Below are 22,430 nucleotides of genomic sequence, written 5' to 3'. Positions count from 1 at the left end.
GTTTTTAATATAAAACACTTTGCCACGTGTGACTCCATTCGAGTTATTTATATGATTATCTGTCCATGTGGCTTAAAATATATTGGAAGAACCATAAGGAAACTGAAGGTTAGGGTTGGAGAACATTTTAGGAACATCAAAAATGGTAAATTAGATCATTCTTTGTCTGCCCATTATGTGAAATTTCATCAAAACAATCCCAAGGGTACTAAGTTTTTTACCCTTGAACAGGTATCCACACATTGGAGAGGAGATGATCTAGAAAAGAAAATGAGCCAACGAGAATCCTTTTGGATTTATCAATTAAAAACCCTGATCCCGATGGGACTCAATGCAGACTTTGAGATTAAATGTTTCCTCTAGTATCCCCCTGCAACTGAGTATGAGGTTTATAATCACTATTGAACACTAAACACAGAGCACTTTAATTTTTGCACATTAGTATTAATACATAATCTACCTCAGATATATATGTATAACATTCAACATAAAATATATGTTAGAATGGAAGAATACTTTGTTATTCATTACGGAATTCATATAAGAAGGAAGTTACTGATAAGATGAAAAATAATTTTTTAGTATTAATACCTTCTTACATTTATATAGTTTGATATGTTTTTAGTACGTTTTTAATATGTATGTTCCCCCTCCACTTGGATGTCTCATCCAAGTAAATCTCACTGATGTAGTCTGGGAGAGTAATTACTATAAAGAGTCAACAATGCATGCACGTCGGTAAGCCCCGGAAGAAGCCGTGGAGGCGAAACTCGGAGTCGGGCGAGGAAAACCGAACGTGCATTTTTAAATTACTAAAGGCCTTATTTTAACTTTTGTCTGTGAGTATATTGAATAAATGTTTCAACTTAATTACCACAAAAAGTTGTCTGCACTATCGCGTGTTATCTTCTCTTCCTTTTGACGAGTGAACCGGAGTGACCGCGAAATTTGTGGAACACACCACACGGTGGCAGCAGTTCCTGGTCGGAGGATTTTACCCATGCACTGGTAACAAACAACGATCCGGAGTTTTCGTCCAGCAAGACCGGAGGAAAGCCGAGTGAGAGCGTGGAATACGAGCACACCTTTTTCCATCAAGAAAGGTACTGTCTAATCTAACTTCACTCTTGGCGCTTGATGTGCGCTAATAAAGAGCAGGCAAGGACGTTGATGCGGTGAACAATATACTTCTTTCTTCTGTTGAATCTTTAGGTGCTTTTGGACTTTCTCACCTGTGTTCCCCTGCGCCGCCCCCCCCCCTATCGAATGTTTTTTCTTTTACATAACAGGTTAAGGTTTGAGCGTTTGTGAAATTTTTGTTATTTACACAAGGATCTTTGCTGCATGTAGTCCAGTCCAACAGAAAAACTGCTGTATATCAAAATTGATCTATTTTAATGACATGATATATGGTCATATGATATATGTTATCTCAACTTATGTTTTACATCTTTATTTACCTGACATTGTGGATGGACTGTGGACAGACCGTGGCAGCTGTAACAGACCTAGTGGCTGAGACAGAACCATCTTCATGCTGAAAATACGCAATTATATACCTTATCATATAATATTACATCTGCCTTACAACAAAAACAAAATACATCATTGGCTTGCTATCTCCATCATGTCCTCTCCCTATCTGAACCTCAATCTTTCTAAAATTAGAATCTTCCCTTTCCTTACAATTAAAACCTCTAAAACCCAAATTGTTACATTGATCCATAAGACAGTGAATCAGAGTATCTCTTTACTAATATGTCTTCGGCTTACTAAATGCTCTGATCTAAAATGTATGCTTTATGCAGCAACCAGTCTCATCTTTACACAGATGCCTCCACTCTGTGTCAGTCAGTCACTGCACTGCTGCCAATCACCACCCAGATACAATTTAACCCATTCACAACTGTCATATGGCTATAAACGTCCTTTTCACATACCCCATGCAGGTAGCACGTTTATAAAGGACATGATGGCCACATTCAAATGGCTATTTCTCCTGAACCTGGGCACCTAGGTGTCATATTAAACAGGACATCAGGATTGTGCATGGATACTTCATAGAACTGGAGATATCCACTGATAAAGTTGCAATAAAAAAATCAAATTTTTATATACAGCTTTGTATTTACGACTAACAATAACAGTGAATATATCAGTTTATGTGAAACATCAAACAATCTTGATATTAAAGGGGAGATTCTCCCAGTTAATATATGACACCAGAATTGTGTTTCTATTGTGCCGACTAATTTTTGTAAACCCTAAGGAGTTCCTATTGTTTCATCTGACCAGGTTATTAGTCTGTAATGTGTTTTTTTTTTGTATATGTATGCCATGATTTGTAAAGCGCTGCAGAATATGATAACGCTACATATATAAAGATTTCTTCTCATCTTTCAACCAAAAACTGCACCATATGTACAGGAGGGGTGCAAAGCTTTAGGTAAAAATTCACCAAAAAGTTATGCAAAGTTAGACTACACCACTGCCAAATATCTGTCCCACTAACTTCTTGTGACCTTTCTATTAATTTGACAAAAAAAAACCTTTTAAACTATTCTGTAATTACTGTATGATAAAACGTTCTTCTAATACCAAAAGCAAATAGCCATGAAATGGGATACACAAATACTGTCTACAAACCGGTCAAATCAAGGAAATGGTAGTGCATTATCATATAACACACGCGTAATGTAACACACTCTTTTGTCACTTCCAAGAATAGGAAGAGTACATTATGTACCGAAAACCTTATTCAAGATACTCAAGTGACATTAAGAAAATGACGACACAGCAGAAGTACAATATAAAACTCTTTACAATGTGTGTTCTTTCCATTGTGGTTTTATGTTGGTTAGTGAGTATCATGCTTAGTAGTCTTTCCATTTATACAAGCACAGTATATCCCCTTATCCGCTTAAAATAACATAGCCTTCAATTATTAATATATTAGCAAGAGAAGAAAATAAGCAGAAACATATTTAGTTCAAGGAAAGAAATAGCCTCATAAGGGGCAATAATATTTTTATTGTTTAAATGTTTTATAGTATATTCTTCCACCTGCTGCTAAAGTTCTCTTTCTTTCATAATTCTTATCAATATAAACTCTCCAAATACATAACCAATAATGTTGCTTTTATAATCCCTTGTACATTTTCTGCAACGCAAGGGTGAAAGGGGCCTTACAAACAGTGTATGGCTGGGGTCCATTAGACCCAATTGGTTAGCCTGACTTACAATGTGTTTATAATTATTATAAACATTATATAAGTGCCATCATATTAGGCAAATACAAAACAAGATATCACAGCCAAGTATAATAAATAGCAGTTCAAATAAAAGTTACTACTCGCCAAAGCTTCCACTCCATTAGGAAGAAGGGGTGATACAAGAGGTGTAACTGTAATTTATAAGGTTTCAAAGCTTTATAAAGCTGCATGAACCAGTCACCAGTCCAAATCTTATATAGGAGAGCAGTAAACAAAAGGAATTAAAGTAAGCAAATGTGATACGATGTGTTTCAATTGGTATTGTATTGATGGGCACCCCTCTCTTCCCTAGCACATCCGAGGCAAGTCACCTTACCTGTCCGTGTTCCCATGATGTCTCCGGTGTCTGCCGATTGGCGCCGGAAACCCCATTAATTTAATAAATAGCCGTCCCTTTCCTGCATACCCCGCCAGATCCAAGTGCCCCAAGCCCTAGAGAAAGCTTGTTCCTTATGCCCTACGCTTGTATTGTGAATTCCCGTTGTGACCCCGGTTCCGTTCCTGACTACGCTCCTCTGCTGCCAGCCCTGACCCTCAGTTCTGCCACTGACTTTGAACCAGTGCTGCTTGTCCTCACTTCCTGCCTGTCCCCAACCTCGATTCTGCTCTACAACTCTGTACTTCGCCTTGGCCACCACTGTGAGCAAGTCATGCCTGTGGAGCGACCTTGTGGTATCCTGCCGCAGCAAGACCAACCCGCTTTGCAGCTCTAGTAAAAAGTGGTGCTACTTAGATTCTGCTCCCAGGTGTTGGCTTACGTCATCACTCGCTGTGGTACAGTGGTCCACTACCCCCGATCCTCACAACGGCCAATAGCCTTCAGATAAAAAGATGAGCCTGGAGGCAGCATTCAGGATAAAGTGTTGTTAAATTTACAACAGGAAAAGCACTTTTCACATAGCATGAGAATTGAAATTTCCTATGAATATTATAACAGATATGTTAAGTGATCACATCTAATATATGCCAGGTATCCGGAAGAATCTAGCTGTTGTATATTGGAGGACGGTAACTCAATTTCGAAAAAAGTATTACAGATCCTAGTGGCAGATAATGGATATCTTCTATTGGGATACGTTGCTTCATTGATTTGTAGTTTCATCTCAACAGCTGGTCATAAAAACACTAAAAACTACTAGTTTTGCCTTTAGCAAAATGTAATTGAAATCAATAAAACTGTTGACTGTTAGGTATTACAACATTGTAAGATAGTGAAGGCAAATACCAGCATATGAAGCCTAACAAAACAGAATCAAGGGATTGAGCTACACACAATAAATATTACATCTGCTTCTCAGAGTTTCTCTTGCAAAAATAAACTTCTTAAACCCTTAATTCTTCCTGCTCTGTGAGCTGCAGAATTGCTAGTCACTACCGATGCCCGGCCTAGATTCCTCTGTTGGAGGACATAATTGCATACTTTTGTTTTTCCAAAGGGTTGTCACATACTGTAAATTCTTTTTGCCTCAGAGACATAAGACAGCTCGCTTAGATGTGATTGTAGAAGGAATTTTAATGGATTAAAATTTTGCATATGAACGAGGGAAAAATTAAAAAAAAAAATATTTAGTGATCTCTAAAAACATTTATCTTTAGAGAGGAATGTCTTATAGTTTCCGGCACACTGTTGACATCAAATAATACTATGTAGTAGTATACAGTGCCAAAAATGAAGTATGCACTTACCCTATGGAAATCTACCATTAAAATCAAGCAGGACCAGCAAACCAAGGCAATCAGGAAGTGCTCACTGCACAAATGCTGAGGGAGTCAGGGGGAGGTGAGACAGTGTAACAGTCTGTAAAGCCATATTAATGAAGGCCTAGGTAGCCCTTCAAGCCCATTAGCATACTTTTAAAGTTGATTTTAGAAGGAAGGAGGCCATGGATAATACATATCAGAAGATCCCCACAGGCACAGTGGAAGGATCAATGAGTAAGTGTCCCTGGTTTATCATGCTTGATTTTCACAGTAGATTTCCTTTAAAAGAAATATGCCATCAAAATCAAGCATGATAAACTTCTTACATTTGTTATCCGTGGTCTCATTCCTTCTAAAATAAACTTTTAAGATTATGTAAATGAGCCTGAAAGGCTCTGGGGTGGCCTCTCCACGCTGTAGATTCACAGACTGTTAGACTGACTCACCATCTCCCTCTGCTCCTGCTCAGCACAAGAAGCCCACAGTGGGAGGGAGAAGTGCTGGTGCACAGTGTTACGGCTTGTGAATTTGCACCACGAAGGGGCTCTGGGAACCACCCCGGTAGCCTTTCAGGCTCATTATCATAATTTTAATAGCTATTTTTAGAAGGAAATAGGACATGGATAACAAATATAAGAAGATTACCACAGTCACAGTGCCTGGATCTATGAGTAACTGTCCCTAGTTTATAAAGATGGACTTTGGGGGATGCATGACAATTATGGGAAAACAACCATCAATCTCTAGTGCTTCAGACATTATTGGTAAATCCACCACTTAGTATGTGCAATGTACAAGGGCTTCACACAGATGCTGCACTAACTATTAAATTGTTGGTGCTGAAGCCCGGCCAGAAGACAGGAAGTGGTAGCATCATATTTTATATAATGCGAGGACACCCTCCTGTACAAGATGTGCAGCCTGTGGGATCAGCATTACTTACAATCCAGTTTCCACAGGCTGCACACGCTCACATGCGGGTGTTCTACCCAAGACTGTGAATCCAGAAAATATTTGCAGTCACAGAGTTTGTTTCCATTAACACGATTACACAATTTTCAAACATATAAAATGATTAAAGTGAATAGCCATAATAATAATAGTAATAAAAAGACACAAATAGTTGTATTCTAATGGTGGTATATTATTTTATGTAAGTGACCAGAAACTGAATTCCCATTTAATAATTTTCATTTTCTCATATTTACATTGCACATATCATTTCAGTAATACTATTTATAAGAATAGCATTTTTGTAGAAAGTTTATAATTCTTGTTTGCCAGGTCCATTATTAGAAGGTAAGTGAAGCCTTATGTAATACATTTTTATGTAAACGTTTCTATAGCAACCAGAGATTTGTCACATAAAGTAGAAAACATGAGGTTATACATTGCTATGGATGTAAACTTTACATAATCCTTGTTAGTCTTCCGATAACACAGAAGAGATTATAACCAAACCGATCAAGCTGTATACTGTACTAAATAATTGTACATATCAGAGATGATTGCCATAGAACAGAATATAACTAGATTAAATTCTGATTTGTTGGACTGGATTTTCCAGTATGAATATTTAGGTTCATTTGATGTTGCCTATTCCAGTGCCTTGTCATGGAAGTAGATGTGAATTGTATAGATGGTGTGCTCTCTTGACCATAAAAATTGGCATTGGATCCATTTTAACCCTGTCATAGTACAGTTGCAAACCAAAGAGTGTTATTGTCAGGCCATCAACAAGGGAACGTGACACACACACACACACACACGTTACAAAGATAGACCTGCTCCATCTTTTGTCTGCTCAGTCAGCCAATGCATGTGTGCTAGCCACTAGATTAAAAGCCTAGCCCATGGCTCTAAAACATGTTTGTGGGCATAAGGACTAAGTGTTCGTGTGGGTGTATGCTGAGGGGTCAGGGAGTGCCAATCTTTTGGGAGCCTCTCAGAGTAAAAAAAAAAAACAAAAAACCAATAAATAAAAATATTATATATGAACACATATACAATAAGGAAACATAAGGCATCACCACATATAAAAATGTCCAATCTAAAATTCAAAAATAATTATCTCATGTGGCAAAAACAAAATAATATCTTATGTTAATGTCACACATAAAAATGGGACTAAGGCTCCATGTCTGAAAATGGCGGCTATGAGCTAGCCAAAAAAATGGGAGCTAGCTCAATTTTGCGGAGCAGATTCTCAGCTCCCTCTCCTTCTCCAGCCGGCCTGAGGTTCAAAGTACATGTCTGCGTTTATGGATGTGTGCATGGAGCCTAAAAGTGCTAAAAAATTTGTACATTTCTCAAAATGACAACTCATTCTGAAAAAAGTATACCTTACTCAGCTCCATACATGGTAAAAATGAAACAGTTTTTCACTGCACAGCACTCAATAGACAGGAAACAATTGCTGTCTTGTATCTTATGATGCACACAATGGCCTTTACATGATCGCAAAACTTGATTTTCTCTTCTATAACTTTGCTGATCAGCAAAAACCTTTTAGATCAGACTCACATTGGTGTTTTTTTTCACATCAGTGATTTTGCAAGAAACTGAAGTGTAAAAAAGCCATTGAAAAGAATGGGTCAGTAAGGCATCACTGAAGCCAGGAAGAGAAAACCAATCTGTATATGTCCATAAGCCAGAACAGGTTCAGTGAGAAATCACTGATGTGAAAAAAATGCCAGTGTGAATCCGCTATGGAGCTTACCAATCATGTGTCTAAATCGGAAAAACCAAGTAGCAGCCAGACATAGAATGGGGATGTTTTGCTAGGGAAGAAACTGTCTAGTTGATATGTGACTTCCTCAAGCAGCTACTTTCAAGTTGACCACTTAATGAATGTACTCATTTTCTTTCTATAACATTACTGTATAGTCTGGAATCTTGATTGTACACATCACTACAGACCATAACTACTAACAGCTCACATTAAAAATAGCAGTGGGAGACCAGCAACTCAAATCCTATGGTAAAACCTTCATTGTTACAATACAGGCTGGCCTCTGTGGTTTTTTACCAAGGTTACATTATACTATGTGAAAATTCATGGTTGGAACATGTGAAGGAAGTGAAATGCAAGGCATTTGATGTATTGCATGTATTTTATACTGGTCTGCCATCCTACATTCACTTACTTGCCCATCATGCCCTCTACAGCATACCATATATGTGGGATCTGATAATATTACAGTCATTGCTAAGATCTAATAAATTGGCTAAAATGTGAAATGCACATCATCCCCTTTTAGGCACCATCTACTTACCTTGTGGTCAGATAAACATCTAAGCTGAACATCAACCAACTGTTATCCAATCTTTGAAATCTACAGATGCAGGGGTCTTCTGGGCTTTACCATGTGCTGCCTCTATTCCTTGATAATCGTTAGCAAATTATTAAACTGCACTCCTTCTGCCTTCTGATATTGACCTCAGCTATAAACTGCTGCATCAGTAGTGATGTTACATTGATTGCACACTCATGCTGCATCATAATACTGGCCTCAGCTGATCATATCTCCAGCAGTAGTGATTTTACATTGATGGCAAACTCCTGCTGCATCATAATACTGGCCTCAGCTGAACACATCTGCAGCAGTACTGATGTTACTATGGTGGTGCGCTCCTTCTGCCTCCTTCCTGAGCTGTAAACTGCTGCAGCAGTAGTGATGGTACATCAATGGCACACTCTTACTGCATCATAATACTGGCCTCAGCTGAACACATCTGCAGCAGTACTGATGTTACTATGGTGGTGCGCTCCTTCTGCCTCCTGACACCTTCCTGAGCTATAAACTGCTGCAGCAGTAGTGATGTTACATCAATGGCACACTTACTGCATCATAATACTGGCCTCAGCTGAACACATCTGCAGCAGAACTGATGTTACTATGGTGGTGCGATCCTTCTGCCTCCTGACACCTTCCTGAGCTATAAACTGCTGCAGCAGTAGTGATGTTACATCAATGACACACTCTTACTGCATCATAATACTGGCCTCAGCTGAACACATCTGCAGCAGTACTGATGTTACTATGGTGGTGCGCTCCTTCTGTCTCATGACTCTGGCCTCAGCTATAAACTGCTGCAGCAGTAGTGATGTTACATTGATTGCACACTCTTGCTGCATCATAATACTGGCCACAGCTGATCATATCTGCAGCAGTAGTGATTTTACATTGATGGCAAACTCCTGCTGCATCATAATATTGGCCTCAGCTGAACACATCTGCAGCAGTACTGATGTTACTATGGTGGTGCGCTCCTTCTGCCTCCTGACACCTTCCTGAGCTGTAAACTGCTGCAGCAGTAGTGATGGTACATCAATGGCACACTCTTACTGCATCATAATACTGGCCTCAGCTGAACACATCTGCAGCAGTACTGATGTTACTATGGTGGTGCGCTCCGTCTGCCTCCTGACACCTTCCTGAGCTATAAACTGCTGCAGCAGTAGTGATGTTACATCAATGGCACACTTACTGCATCATAATACTGGCCTCAGCTGATCACATCTGCAGCAGTACTGATGTTACTATGGTGGTGCGATCCTTCTGCCTCCGGACACCTTCCTGAGCTATAAACTGCTGCAGCAGTAGTGATGTTACATCAATGACACACTCTTACTGCATCATAATACTGGCCTCAGCTGAACACATCTGCAGCAGTACTGATGTTACTATGGTGGTGCACTCCTTCTGCCTCCTGACACCTTCCTGAGCTATAAACTGCTGCAGCAGTAGTGATGTTACATCAATGGCACACTGTTACTGCATCATAATACTGGCCTCAGCTGAACACATCTGCAGCAGTACTGATGTTACTACGGTGATGCGTTCCTTCTGCCTCCTGACACCTTCCTGAGCTATAAACTGCTGCAGCAGTAGTGATGTTACATCAATGGCACACTCTTACTGCATCATAATACTGGCCTCAGCTGAACACATCTGCAGCAGTACTGATGTTACTATGGTGATGCGTTCCTTCTGTCTCATGATTCTGGCCTCAGCTATAAACTGCTGCAGCAGTAGTGATGTTACATGGATGGCACTCTCCTGCTACACACCAATACTAGCCTCAGCTGAACACATCTGCAGCAGTAGTGATGTTACATGGATGGCACGCTCCTGCTGCATCCTAATACTGGCCTCAGCTATAAAATGCTGCAGCAGTAGTGATGTTACATGGATGGCACACTCCTGCTGCATCCTAATACTGGCCTCAGCTGAACACATCTGCAGCAGTAGTGATATCACATTGATGGCATGCTCCTGCTGCATCCTAAAACCGGCTGAAATCTGCTGAAGCCAGTGATAGTCGCGTGCCCTTGATGTGATGGCACTGCTTAATCAGAAGAGTTTGATTACCTGTTTCTGTGTTTCCATGTTAGCTTTTCAAGACTATTTCTAAATAGACTATAATATAAAAAGTGAGGGCAATAGCTTAAAGGGGTATTCCAGGAATCAGCATAATTCATATACAAATGGATACTCAAAACATTAGCTAATTTGTAATTAGTTGTTATTTAAAATTTTGCTCCCCTTAGCAGAAAAATGCTGTTGACTTAGACAGTAATGAAGAATTAAAATGCTACTGGCCCTTTAATCAGTCCGTTAATTTTCTCCGCGCGGTCCGTCGCAGAACAGAAGATGGCCGCTGGTCACATGTCCACATCACATGTCCTGCACCTGCCTGGGCAGGTCATGTGATCACCACTATGTTTGGCTGTAGTCGGTTGGTTGCAGTGCATCTAGTATGGCCAGTGTTGTGGTGATGGCAGGTACACATCATTACTATGGTAACAGAGCAAGAAAGTCTGTTATATCATCACCAGGAGCAGAGAATAAGAGGGAGGAGGAGTTACTGAGAACTAAAGGATCATGGGACTTGTATTTCCCAGTGGCGGCCATCTTGGTGATAACTTCACCTACTTTAGAGAGGACATAAAATGTTGTTAATCAGAAAATCAAATTATTTAAGCTCCGTTTTGTGACTAATGACATGAGTATTGTTGTATTCATTTATTTATATCATCATGGGTTTTTGTGTCAGACGTTCATATTCCCGGAATACCCCTTTAAGTTTATTATTTATATTCATGTATGCAGTTTATGCATGTGGCACATGATGTTAAATTGGTTGTCACTTTAAATGAACCATCTGAACTAGAAGACTTGGCCCCTTTCACACAAATGTTTTTATGTCCATTTTTGTGGACCCGTATTTATGTATAAGCTAGGTCTTAATATTCTGGCTTTTTTTTTCCTAGTGCTTTTTATGGCCAACGTAATCTCAGGTCACATTTTTAGCTAATTTTGGGGCTTCTAAATTGAAGTCTACGAGTCTCACCTTTTTGCAGTTTCCGTTCAGGTTCATCTGTTTGCGGACAGTTTTTGAGTTCTGTTGCTTAGCTACAACACACACACACAGATAACTAGAAAATCACCACATGGCCAAGTTTAATCCAGCTTTCCTTATTTTATAGAACCACAAAAACATATGACATGAATGACATACAAACCGTTATTGTGAATGAAGAATAAAAATCCAAGTCCAAGGGCGGCACTCACACAGGCACAGACATGAAGTTCCTTCTGGCAGCGGCATGTGGACTACAAGCTACAGACAAGTTCTTTATCTGGGGAGGCACAGCAGATCTAGAGATGTAGGAGAACTGAATGTCATTGTGTGCAATAGGCATCTCTGATCTGTCTCATCTCTCTTTCTATGTCTATGTCTTTTACTAGTACAATGTGCAGAAGCTAAATGAAAGTGTATATAAACCTTGTACCCTGATAATCTAACCACATTGTCACCACACAGAACTAGATGCATCATAAGTGTCTGCTTAGAGAGTCCCTGCCCACACCCTGGGATTTTACACTGACCATCACTAAGTGACAGGAGCTGAAACAGCAATAAAACTGAGTAAAATTGTGAAGCAAAGTGTTAAAAATTATCTTTATTATGTTAACATCACTAGGGGATTAAAATTTGAGACTTTTCTTTCATGGGAAAACCCCTTTAACGATTGAACGTACAAAATAATTGAATAGTGTATATGGCTACTTTTCTTGCATGTCAATATCTCTGCAAGTAAAATTATAACTATGTAACTATACTATGATTACCATTTTTCAATTTTATGCAACAGAAAATCCCCCTCCAGTCACTCCTTTTTGTGTAAAGCATCCTTATCCAACATTTTTGACAGTGGATCTTTTATGGGCAATATATGGTTATATATGATATTATACTGTATAGTAGCATCAGAGGGCCAATGCAATATTTCCTTTTTAATTTTAGGACCTCTTGGAAAATTATTCTGCTTTGTTGAGACTAATCTGGGCTTTCCTAGAATTAAAAAGTAGCATATTCTTGACCAGATTGTTTTGATTACTTTCCATAATCTATAAATATGTATATAGCCTACTGGAAGTCATGCTTTCTGTCTGGCAAGCATTACTTTCTCAAAAAACACAAGCTGTTTCATGGAACAGAAATGTCTTTCGGACTGTAGAAATCCTGGGCAAACACTTATCCACCTAACAACGTCAGATAAGTGCTATGTCGGCATAAAAACCTTCTGTTCAGTGCTGAAGGCAAACAGATTTTTCGTGACATGAGATTCAGTATTACCTGCAGACATGCCATGCTGGTTTTACTGCAAACAAACTGGGCGTTTGCTGCTCTAAACTACTAATCTTCACGCACTGAAGCATACAAATGGGAAGCAGTGTAATACTGTAGAAGCCATCGCAGTGTGGAGATCAGCTATGTTACTTATTAGAAATAGGCAAAGATACACAAAATCTTTATACGAGGTTGCCTTCTATGATAGGATTGAATTTTAGATAAGCTGAGTAACAAACAATATGGTCTCCATCTCTGGTCATTGAACCTACTATAAATACTAAGTAGGCCTTGAACTTCCTCTTCTTCATACTCAATTACATTATGACCCTTATTCAATGCATCCATATTTGAAACCTATAATGGTGGCCATATATTATCCAGCATTCTGAGGACAAAAGTGAGCTGAAGGAAATCTACCACCAGTATCAAGGATTGTAAACCAAGCACACTTACATGCTGGTGTGTCCCCGCACTGGCAGGATCTACTCTTTTTTCGCTTCTTATGCCCTTGTTTTTAAAGGGAACCTGTTATCAGCAATTGGCCTAATAAACCACTACCAGTTTATTGTCAAACAGCTTAATAGCTTCTAATATTTGCTTTTTTTTATCATTTAGTTTGGTGGCATCATCTAGAAAATCAACTTTGAAATGAGATGTAAATTGGTTGTATAAAGTCAAGGAGGTGGAGAGTTCAACACTGAAGTCAAGGTGGGGATCTCTGAATGCCTCCTCCCCTGTAATTGACATCATGCTTCTGAATTCAGAAGATCTAGTTAGTGATGTCTCTGGAAGCAGGACAATCGATTCCAAGGAAGGAGGCTTTCTGCGGAAGAGAGAGCATGTGTCAGTACCTCTCCAGCAACTGCGCTACCACAACCAGGTTTGGTCACAACCTGGTCAAAATCAAGATGGCAGCAAAGGTACAGAATTGTATAGCAAAAATGAATGGTCAACAGGCAAAGCAGAAGTCGATACACAGGAAAGACTGAATAACCAGGAGCCAATGAAGTGCTGGGCAGAATATAGGGCAGTAATGGACACTACCTCCAGCACTGACTGGCTCAGCCGTTCATCACTCAAACCGCAGCTGCAGGCAAAACGATTACAAAGACACACCCAGCTTTCCCAAGATCAGAAATGGAGCTGTCAATCACAGGCAGCTCTGGGTTTGGTTTCCAGCAAGAAGCCTGAAACCTGATCCCATCAGTACAATTTGTGAGTTCTGACATCATTTTTAAATATCTGCCTCCATTTTATAAAACCAATTTACATCTCACTTCAAAATTGATTTTCTAGATGATGCCACCGTACTGGGCCATGAAAGAAACAAAATCTGGAAGGTGTTCAGCTGCTTTGGAACATACCGTTAGTGGTTTATTAAGTCGGTCAATTTCTGATGACAGGTCCCCTTTAAGACAAAAAGGCTTTAACAATTATGCAAAGTGAGCCTGTGGGGCTTCTGGACTCTATTAACAGCTATGGAGGCACACACCAGTTTGTAACTGTGCTTGGTTTACAATCCTTGATCTTTGTGGTAGATTTCCTAATAAAAACAAACTAAGAGAAGAATGGATCCTGCTACACACACCAAAATGTAAGTGTTCTAGGATTACAATCCTTGATCTTAGTGACAGATTTCTTTTAAAGTGACCCTCCATAGTCCACAATAAAAATACAAAAAAACCCCCAAACATATGTAGTCAATGTACTGTATAGTACGACACACCTGGTGCCCTCCTTTTGAAATCCGGCTGTCAGGGAGCTTTATCATATACCGGCACTCCGTTTGTCTAAGACCTCATGATGCATCCGTCAGATGGCTGCGTTGGTGGACAAAACTACTGTGGTGAATGTTCGTAGATTTTTAAAAAGTGCACAAACACACAGTGTGTCAGCCCACTCCAATGGCAGGTGGACCCCTTCTTGCCCCATCCACGACTACATTCCATGGAGGTGGTGTATTCGCCAAAAACCAGCACTGATAAACCTCCCCCAGTTTGTATATTCTGAAAAATGGCCAAAAACTTTTTTGAAAATGTATGAAAGTCCAAGACACTTCCTCCATGGTAATTATTGGATCCCAGGGCAAAACTGTGAAAGTCATAAAAACCGAAGCCGAAGAAAATGGTGCAATTGCATTTTGGTTTCAACTGCATTTGGAATCTTTTTCCCGCTTTCCAGTACATGGCATAATAAATACCTTCACTATGAAGAGCAATTTGTTATGCAGGAATAAGACCTCACACAGCTCTGTATGTGGAAAAATTAAGTTATAGATTTTTGATGATGAGGCGCAAAAAATGAACAAAAAAGACTGCGTTCTTAAAGAGTTAAAGATGGTCACATGCAAATTTTCTAATGTATTTTACTTTCTTTTTTCTGTTCATGGTCAGAAGTAGGCATGTTGCGCCCCAATTATTGAATATAGAGATCAATACAACAGCCATGTGATAAAGTGTAATAGCCACTACTGGGCAAAAAAACCTAATAATCCATTACCTTTCAAAATGTAATATTGCTTCTTTATAATTACTGTTTACAAGATAAGACCCTGGTAAGTATTAATGTGAATTAGCTCCTATAAGCCAAGGGGGCGGTAACACAGACAAAAACCCAAATAAAAGGTTACTACCCCATTGGCTTGTATGAGATAATTCACTCATTTACCTTCCAACAGATAAAATGTTACTAATTCAACATTGTGAAACTTTCATTTTCTTCTTCAGGAGGAGCTTCAATGAACTATTCAATCGTAAAAAGCAACGGAGCCAGAGAAAAGCACTAGAGAGGTTATTGAAAAGCGTAAACAATGAGCTGATCATACGTCACATTCCTTTGTATGTCTCTTAACTATAGGCTCAAAGTCAGTAAATTGTCTACATCACCAGGGGATCTGCTTAAGACTACTTAGCTAGCATGAAATACAGAGCGTGCGTATGTGACTGACCTGTAGTAACCCAACAACAAACACAGCTCAAAAGCATTACCTAGAGACTGCCGATGGCTTACAGCAGGATTCTCAGGCCGATGCCTCTTCTCAGCACGTCATCAGATGATGAAGGTGAATCATTTTTGACTCACTAGATCTAAGTTTAGAAGCAGATTTTTTTTTTTACTTGTTTTCTGAAGAGGTTTGTCACTTAAACATGATTTTACTCTACAGTAATCCACAAAGTCTACAGTAATAATAAGCCGTAGAGCTTAACAAAAAATGAACTGGAAGGAAATCTAGGTTTTTGGTTTGGGAAATGTAAATCTTTAAATTGTAGAGTGTGTTAGTCACCATGAAAGTCTGCATATAGAAGAGACATCATGCTTACACCTTGAGGTGCTTCTATGTAAGTGATCAAGTGTGTAGTAGGAAGATCATATTCTCGAGAGTCACACTCCTTAGCACCTTCATTCTGCTGTTTTACTTAAAATCATGTTCAAAGATGAGCATACAAGCTTAAAGGGATATTCCTGGATTTAAATGAATAGACTAAAGTACTCAGGTGACCTGTGGTTTCGTTACTTCCTACTAAGCACAGCACCATACAATATACTGTATAGTGGCTTTGCTTTGTTCAAAAAAGGGACAATGCAGACAGGCCATTTGAATAACGGACCGGACGTCACTAAAAGGCGGCTTGTTAAAAGAGTTTGGCCGTGAAATAGGTTAGGCCCTATCCACAGGATAGGGGTTAACTTGCTGCCCGTTGGTGGTCTCATCACTGATGGGGGTACATCGGATCCCCAGTTCTCGTGATCTGTAGTGGTGGTCTCATCAGCAAGTTAGGACCAATCCCAATTCATGGGAATACCACATATCTGACATTAATCCCCTGTCATAAAACATCTTTATTCACATTGGATCCTCCAAGGCACATTCCATGGAGGGACGTGGCCAATCCCCCCCCCCCCCCCCAAAAAAAAAATAAAAATGATTAAGCTGAGCGCAACTAGGTTGTCAGGCAAGATAGCAGCCTCAAACTTGACTCAACGCAACAAGTGGAAATATTAAAATCATTTTCCTGTTTCAAGAGGTATCCATAAAAGAAACACTGAATACTTACAGTGACATATAGTAAATGGAAGTAGAAAGAAAAAAAAAAATCTGAAAATTATGACTGCACACTTTAATTTGCCATAGAAATTCAATCCACTGTAAACAGAACACTGCCCACATATTAAATCATCTATAATAAACAATTATATTTCATTAATAAATTTGCCAAAACTGAGAACAGAAAATGTCCATAAGCAATAAGTATGTGTGCAAGGCTGGAAAGGTAAAATTAGTTCATTCAGACCAAAATCTCCCAGTTAAGTTTGTGACTTTCCAGCTTCAATCTATCCGCAAACATACTACCCAAAACATAACGAAAACACATCCATATATTCATGAAAGCCACCATATCATATTTAATGCTTGTTCCACATTGGTGTTGCCATGGGCCCTTGTGCTGCTCGCTCCACGGTTATATACTCCTCTGGGTTGTCTATTGCTTGGTAATGCACCAGCAAATCAAGAATGGCGCGTTCTTCAATCTAAATTACACAAAACAATTAAGTATTAGGCATTGTTGGTTCACAAATGCATTCGGAAGACAGAATAATGCATGAATGCTAAAAACGAGCTAAAAAAATAACCAAATTCAGAAGCATCAGCTTTCAAGCAGTGGTTTCTTGGTTACCTGGATGAGTGCCAGTGGTTTCTCCCGACTCCTAATGAGGGCAGCCTCCTGCATCTTTTCTTCTTCAACGATCGTCGTAAAAGTGACTGGCACCACTGACGGCTGTTTTTTATTTAAGGACAAAAGCCATGGACTGCAAAATGATACAATTCAAATATTAAGAGACATACAGAGCAAAAAAAGTGTAACCAAGATATAAGCCATAAGGCAACGCGAAGAAATGAAATTAAAGGGAACCTGTCACCATATTTGCACATACACAGCCAGTGTCAGGTTCCTATGGAGCTCTAATAACTTCCCAACACCCTTCTTTTAGATAAAAAATTTTTTTTTGCTTACATCCACATAAGTCACCTTTCATCTTTTCATAACCTTCCCTGGAATCAGAGGGGCGTGCCCTGCTCGGCCAGCCCCTCCCATCTAATCCCCATGCCTTATGCCTCCTTACTATTCAGCAGTTCATGTCATTTGACCAGAGTGACATCATCTCAGGTACTTTAGCCACTTAATAATAGCAAACTGTACCCCATGCATGTATCTGACCAAATGAAGTCGTAACAGCCTCTATGGACTTCTTCTCCTCATCCTCCATGGAGGCTGCTGTGATTTCATGTAATCACATACATGGTGTACAGTATGCTATTGTTAGAAGCCTGAGAGACATGCAATGATGTCAGTAGTCACATGTCATGAATGTAACATAGGGCACCATGTAAAAAATTGACAATATTTCCCATCTGAAGATAGAGCTTTATATGTCTGTATTTGAATATTAGCAGACGATCCCCAAGTATAAGGAGGCAGAGAAGGGAATTGAGGAGACACAGAGCTGTCAGTCAGATGCAGAGTGGTTCACTGCCAGCCTGGGAGAGAGAAGAGTCACAGAGGAGTCAGAAAAGCTAATTTGCATATCAGAAAACTGTCTGTAATTAAGGTGCAGTGCTTCACTTGCAGCGAATTATAAGTGATATGGGGAGGACATGTTACATTATCAGCAGGCATGGTTAGTCAGGGTGCTCAAAATCTGGCGACAGGTCCTCTATAAAGAAACAGAATATCTTCTCTTAAGACCTACTTTCACTCCCATCCCTGAAAGGAACACACTGGGCAGTTCTTTTATACATTCTACACTTAATTCATCCCCATTGTAAAGGAAAAGACACCATCTTAAAGGAAACTTACCATCAGAATTCTACCCATTAACCCCTTAGTGATGCAGCCTGAAAAGGCTCTAGTAATAGGCGTTTTTAGAGACTTTTCATAAGCGGCAGTTTAAGAGCCATAACTTTTTTTTTACGTGCTACCTCAAAATTGTTTACAGTGGGGTTTTTTTCTGGAAAGAGAGCTAGTTAAACGTAATAAAAGATTAAACCATTTTTATTGTCAAATTAACTCAAAATGTACATTATTAAGGAATTCCCTATTTTGTTTCAGTCATTTTGATATATAATAAGTATAGTCTCAGGCAAACGGGGTGACTATGTTTTTAGTACTGTAGTGGGGGATTTTTTTTAATTATAAGGGGAAATGTGAATGTATTTTTAGGAGTATTTCTTTATTTTAAATGATACTTATTGTTTCCACTGTAACTGAGACTCAGTTACAGGGTGAAATGACCATCTGTGACTGTTGATGCTGATCAGAGCTTTACTGGGTCTAATTAGACCCAGCAGCTCTGATCAACTCTTTAGACGAGGCGGTCACGTGACCACAGAGTCTATAGAGCCGACTGCAGCACTGTCTCTGCTCCTCTGTGAATTGCGCTACTTCAGGGAGATGCTGTGAGGAGCTGAGAAGGGAGAAGCCGTAACGATTCCCATCTCCCTTCCCCTTAGGATCTTCAGGTGTCTCTGACCTAGCTCCCGCCCCGCGCTAGCCATCTAAAGACTTCAATGCTGGAGACATCTAAAGACTTACTTGGAAGACTCTGGTTGTGGCACATTGGTTTTCCACTTGGATTCGTTGGCCATGGTTTCAGGTGGTCTCCTGATTAAACAATAAAGGGGAAAATACAAGATTTCAGCACTGGAAGATGTGGCTTAAAGTATAGAGTACCTGTAGTTTCAGTGACTTTCCACAATATATGCTTATACATGAGAAATAACACAATTACTGGAATTACATGACCTGTATTCATCAATTCTTTCCAATCTTTCTCAGTTGTGTTGGAGATAGTGAATAGAAGTGCTATGATGTCTTCTAAACACGGCCCCAGTATCTCCAGGTCAACATCAAAAGCATTATGGAGGATGCGGAGCAGTATTGATGATATGTGTGTCACTCTCCTTTCTTTCTTGGCTCCTCATCCCCTTTCCCTCTATGTAGACTTTAATCAGCAGCACATAATCTAATATCTGGGGCTTCTAATACAGATTCAACCAAGAATTTAGAGTGAACAGTTTAAGATAGTGAAACAGGACTGGTGGAAAAAGAAGCATTTTTCTCTAATGATGCATATTACTAATTATTTGATATTGTCCTGTATTATTAATTTGTGTAACGTTTGATTAAATCAAAGGTAGACACTAGTAAAATGTGTGCAGATACCCTAACAGTTTGAATACAGTATATAGAAGCTGTTGTGAGCTTTACTAAGGACATTTGGGTCTGGCTGTATTTGAGCAATCTATCATTGGACTCCAGACAACTACACCATTCTGATGGCTGAAGGGCTTAATGTTTTATAGCTAGAACTCTACTAATTCTAAGGATTGGCCATCAGTTTTAACTTTGCACTTTTATACAGTGAAAGTTAAGAATAGGACTTATAACCAACTGACCAAATTAACCCATTACCCTATTGTTTGAACCAAGAACTATTTTATTACTCTGAGATATCTTTACCAGACATACAATACACTATACTCTACACCACCAGAAATGCCGGCATAGACAATTTCTTCTGATAAGTGTATCATTTCCTTCTACCAGATGAGGCAGAATCTTTCCTCCTCTCTGTGGAGATGGTTGTATGAGGAGGCAGGCTGTATGTGATTTTGTGCAATGTGCAGTCTGACTTTGTGCAATGACAGCTCAAGTCAGACATACAGACATTGATGTACCTAATGGAATCAATCAGAACGGTGGTTACAGCTTATTTTCCATGAACTAGCCCGGAATCCCCTTAACATGGTCTCTGAAAAAATAAAATATTCACCCTGCAAATAATCCATATCTAACCTTAGCCCATATAATGTCCCATTTCCTGCAGCCCATGGTCTAAAATGCCTCCTTTCTTGCAACTGTACCCTTTCCTGCAGCTCCCTCTATAGCGCCCTTTTCCTGAAGTTCCCTTTTAATGTCTTGTTAAGAAAGCGCTACAGTAAAGGGGACATTAAATTACTTCTTTTTACAGCATCCCCCACCATCTATAATGTCCCCTTGTCTTTGGTATTTTCAGTGCGAGGAACAAAATATAGATACCAGATATACGAGAGTATAAGCCAACCCAAGTGTAAACAGAGGTACCAATTTTACAAAAAAAAAAAAAAAAAAAAAATGGGAAAAAACTAAGCACTGAGTTTAAGCCTAAGGTAGGAAATGCAGCCACTACTCTTTAAAGAGAACCCATCATGCAAAATAACCCCCTAAACTAAATATATTTTCATAAACTGCCATTAGAGAGCATTGCCTCTATCCCTTCATTGTCCCTCTACATGCCTGTAAACCTAAGCAATGAGGTCCTAAAGCTGTATGCAAATGACCTGTGAAATGTCCAAAGAGTCATTAGCATATTCAAGCTGTCCAACTTATTCATGAGTGGGAGGCACCACCACACCCCCAAGTGCTTTCCTGACAGCCTGTATAATGGTGTGAGGCTGTATAATGATGTGCTTCCTGGTGCGTATAGGAGAGATACAACAGCTCCAGGCAGCCATGTTATAGCAGAACATGTCAGATTCATGTGTAGCTGATGTCTGTGTCTCTAACATGTGCATTAGGAGGATGCAGCATGTCAGCAGATGCAGCACACACACTAGCAATACTTTACTATACATTACACACAGACATGAGCAGGGGGAGGAGAGGGGAGGGGTAACATCACTGCCTCTGACCATGTGACTAGCCTCATTTACATAATAAAGAAAAGATTATTTTATAATGATTAATGTATGAATTGACTAGATAAAGGCTGGGATGGGATCCTTGTGAGCTGCTCTAACTGGTAGTGGTGACAGGACAAGTGACACAGACCTGATGACAGGTGTCCTTTAATAGGTGTCCTAATACAATGTCTGCAGCAGCCTCCCCTCATTAATACAATATATACAGCAGCCTTCCAGCCATTCAATATCCCCAGCAGTGATTCCCCCAATAAAAATAATAAAGTCAACACTGTGCGTGTGCAACGTCTCCGACGTCTCCTATGTAGGTGCGCGCACAATCGTGCGCACGCAGCGCCGAAGCCTCTTCTGCTCTAGAGTTTAAAAAGTGTTAAAACCGCGATACAGCGGGCTGATGCTCGGTACTTACTGCTTACCCCTGCCATTCTAATTGGTAGGTTTCCTTTAAGGAATTGTGACGATCATTCATAGCAAAAATGTTTATTTAGTGACAGTTTCATGTACTGTTAACATGATAATCACCAAATAATAATTTCCTTATGAATTAGCATCAAAATTCCTTAACTGACACAGCCTTATTACAAATGCATCATGGAGGCACCGTCTATTTGCACCCTAATGGTTTTGAGGACCTATGCTTATCATAAGGTACCGTAATTCGCTAAGCTGGAATACCCCTGTCTATGGTTTGTGTAATGTAATCAACTTCCTGAATATTAACTGTATCCCCTGCTGCACATTGAAAGGATTTGGGTGGTTTAGAATCCCCTATAACAAATGCAGGTGAGAAGCAGAGCAAGGCTACAAAGGCTCTTCTCCTCAGAAGAACCTGACATATCCATGAATTATTGAGCTTTTCCTATTAAAGTTATAGTTAACATCATGTCTGACGAAGAAAACTAGTATTCTCAAAAGCTCACCTTCAAATATACTTAGTTAGCCTCAAAAAGGTATCGGCTGAATTCTTCACTCTTCTTCTGCGCTCTATGGCAAATACGGTACAAATCTACACTACTAGCAAAGGTAGTCCTATGTTAATGGGGAACTGAGTAAATACTCTTTTTGCCCCGCAG

General features: G+C 39.6%; 1 protein-coding gene and 1 long non-coding RNA gene across 3 annotated transcripts in view; one reads left to right on the top strand and one right to left on the bottom strand.

Annotated features, from left to right (window-relative positions):
- The first annotated feature begins 10,586 nt into the window (after positions 1-10,586).
- LOC140121904 (uncharacterized) lies at positions 10,587-19,453 on the top strand. The gene is made up of 4 exons (XR_011854217.1): positions 10,587-10,761; positions 11,467-11,646; positions 15,344-15,678; positions 19,129-19,453. It is a non-coding gene; the product is annotated as an uncharacterized lncRNA (long non-coding RNA).
- Positions 16,721-22,430, bottom strand: part of IBTK (inhibitor of Bruton tyrosine kinase) — a 65,031-nt gene continuing 59,321 nt past the window's right edge. For both annotated transcript variants that reach the window (XM_072142061.1, XM_072142060.1), the window contains 3 exons: positions 19,211-19,279; positions 17,294-17,426; positions 16,721-17,147 (listed from right to left, as the gene is read on the bottom strand). In XM_072142061.1, the coding sequence (XP_071998162.1) occupies positions 17,022-17,147; positions 17,294-17,426; positions 19,211-19,279 (328 nt within the window). In that variant the 3' untranslated portion in view covers positions 16,721-17,021. The remainder of the gene's footprint in view (positions 17,148-17,293; positions 17,427-19,210; positions 19,280-22,430) is intronic.

Source organism: Engystomops pustulosus, chromosome 3 (genome assembly GCF_040894005.1).
Source record: "Engystomops pustulosus chromosome 3, aEngPut4.maternal, whole genome shotgun sequence".
NCBI classification, from domain to species: domain Eukaryota; kingdom Metazoa; phylum Chordata; class Amphibia; order Anura; family Leptodactylidae; genus Engystomops; species Engystomops pustulosus.
The sequence above is the reverse complement of the archived record's forward strand: the minus strand, read 5'-3'. Positions and strand labels throughout refer to the sequence as shown.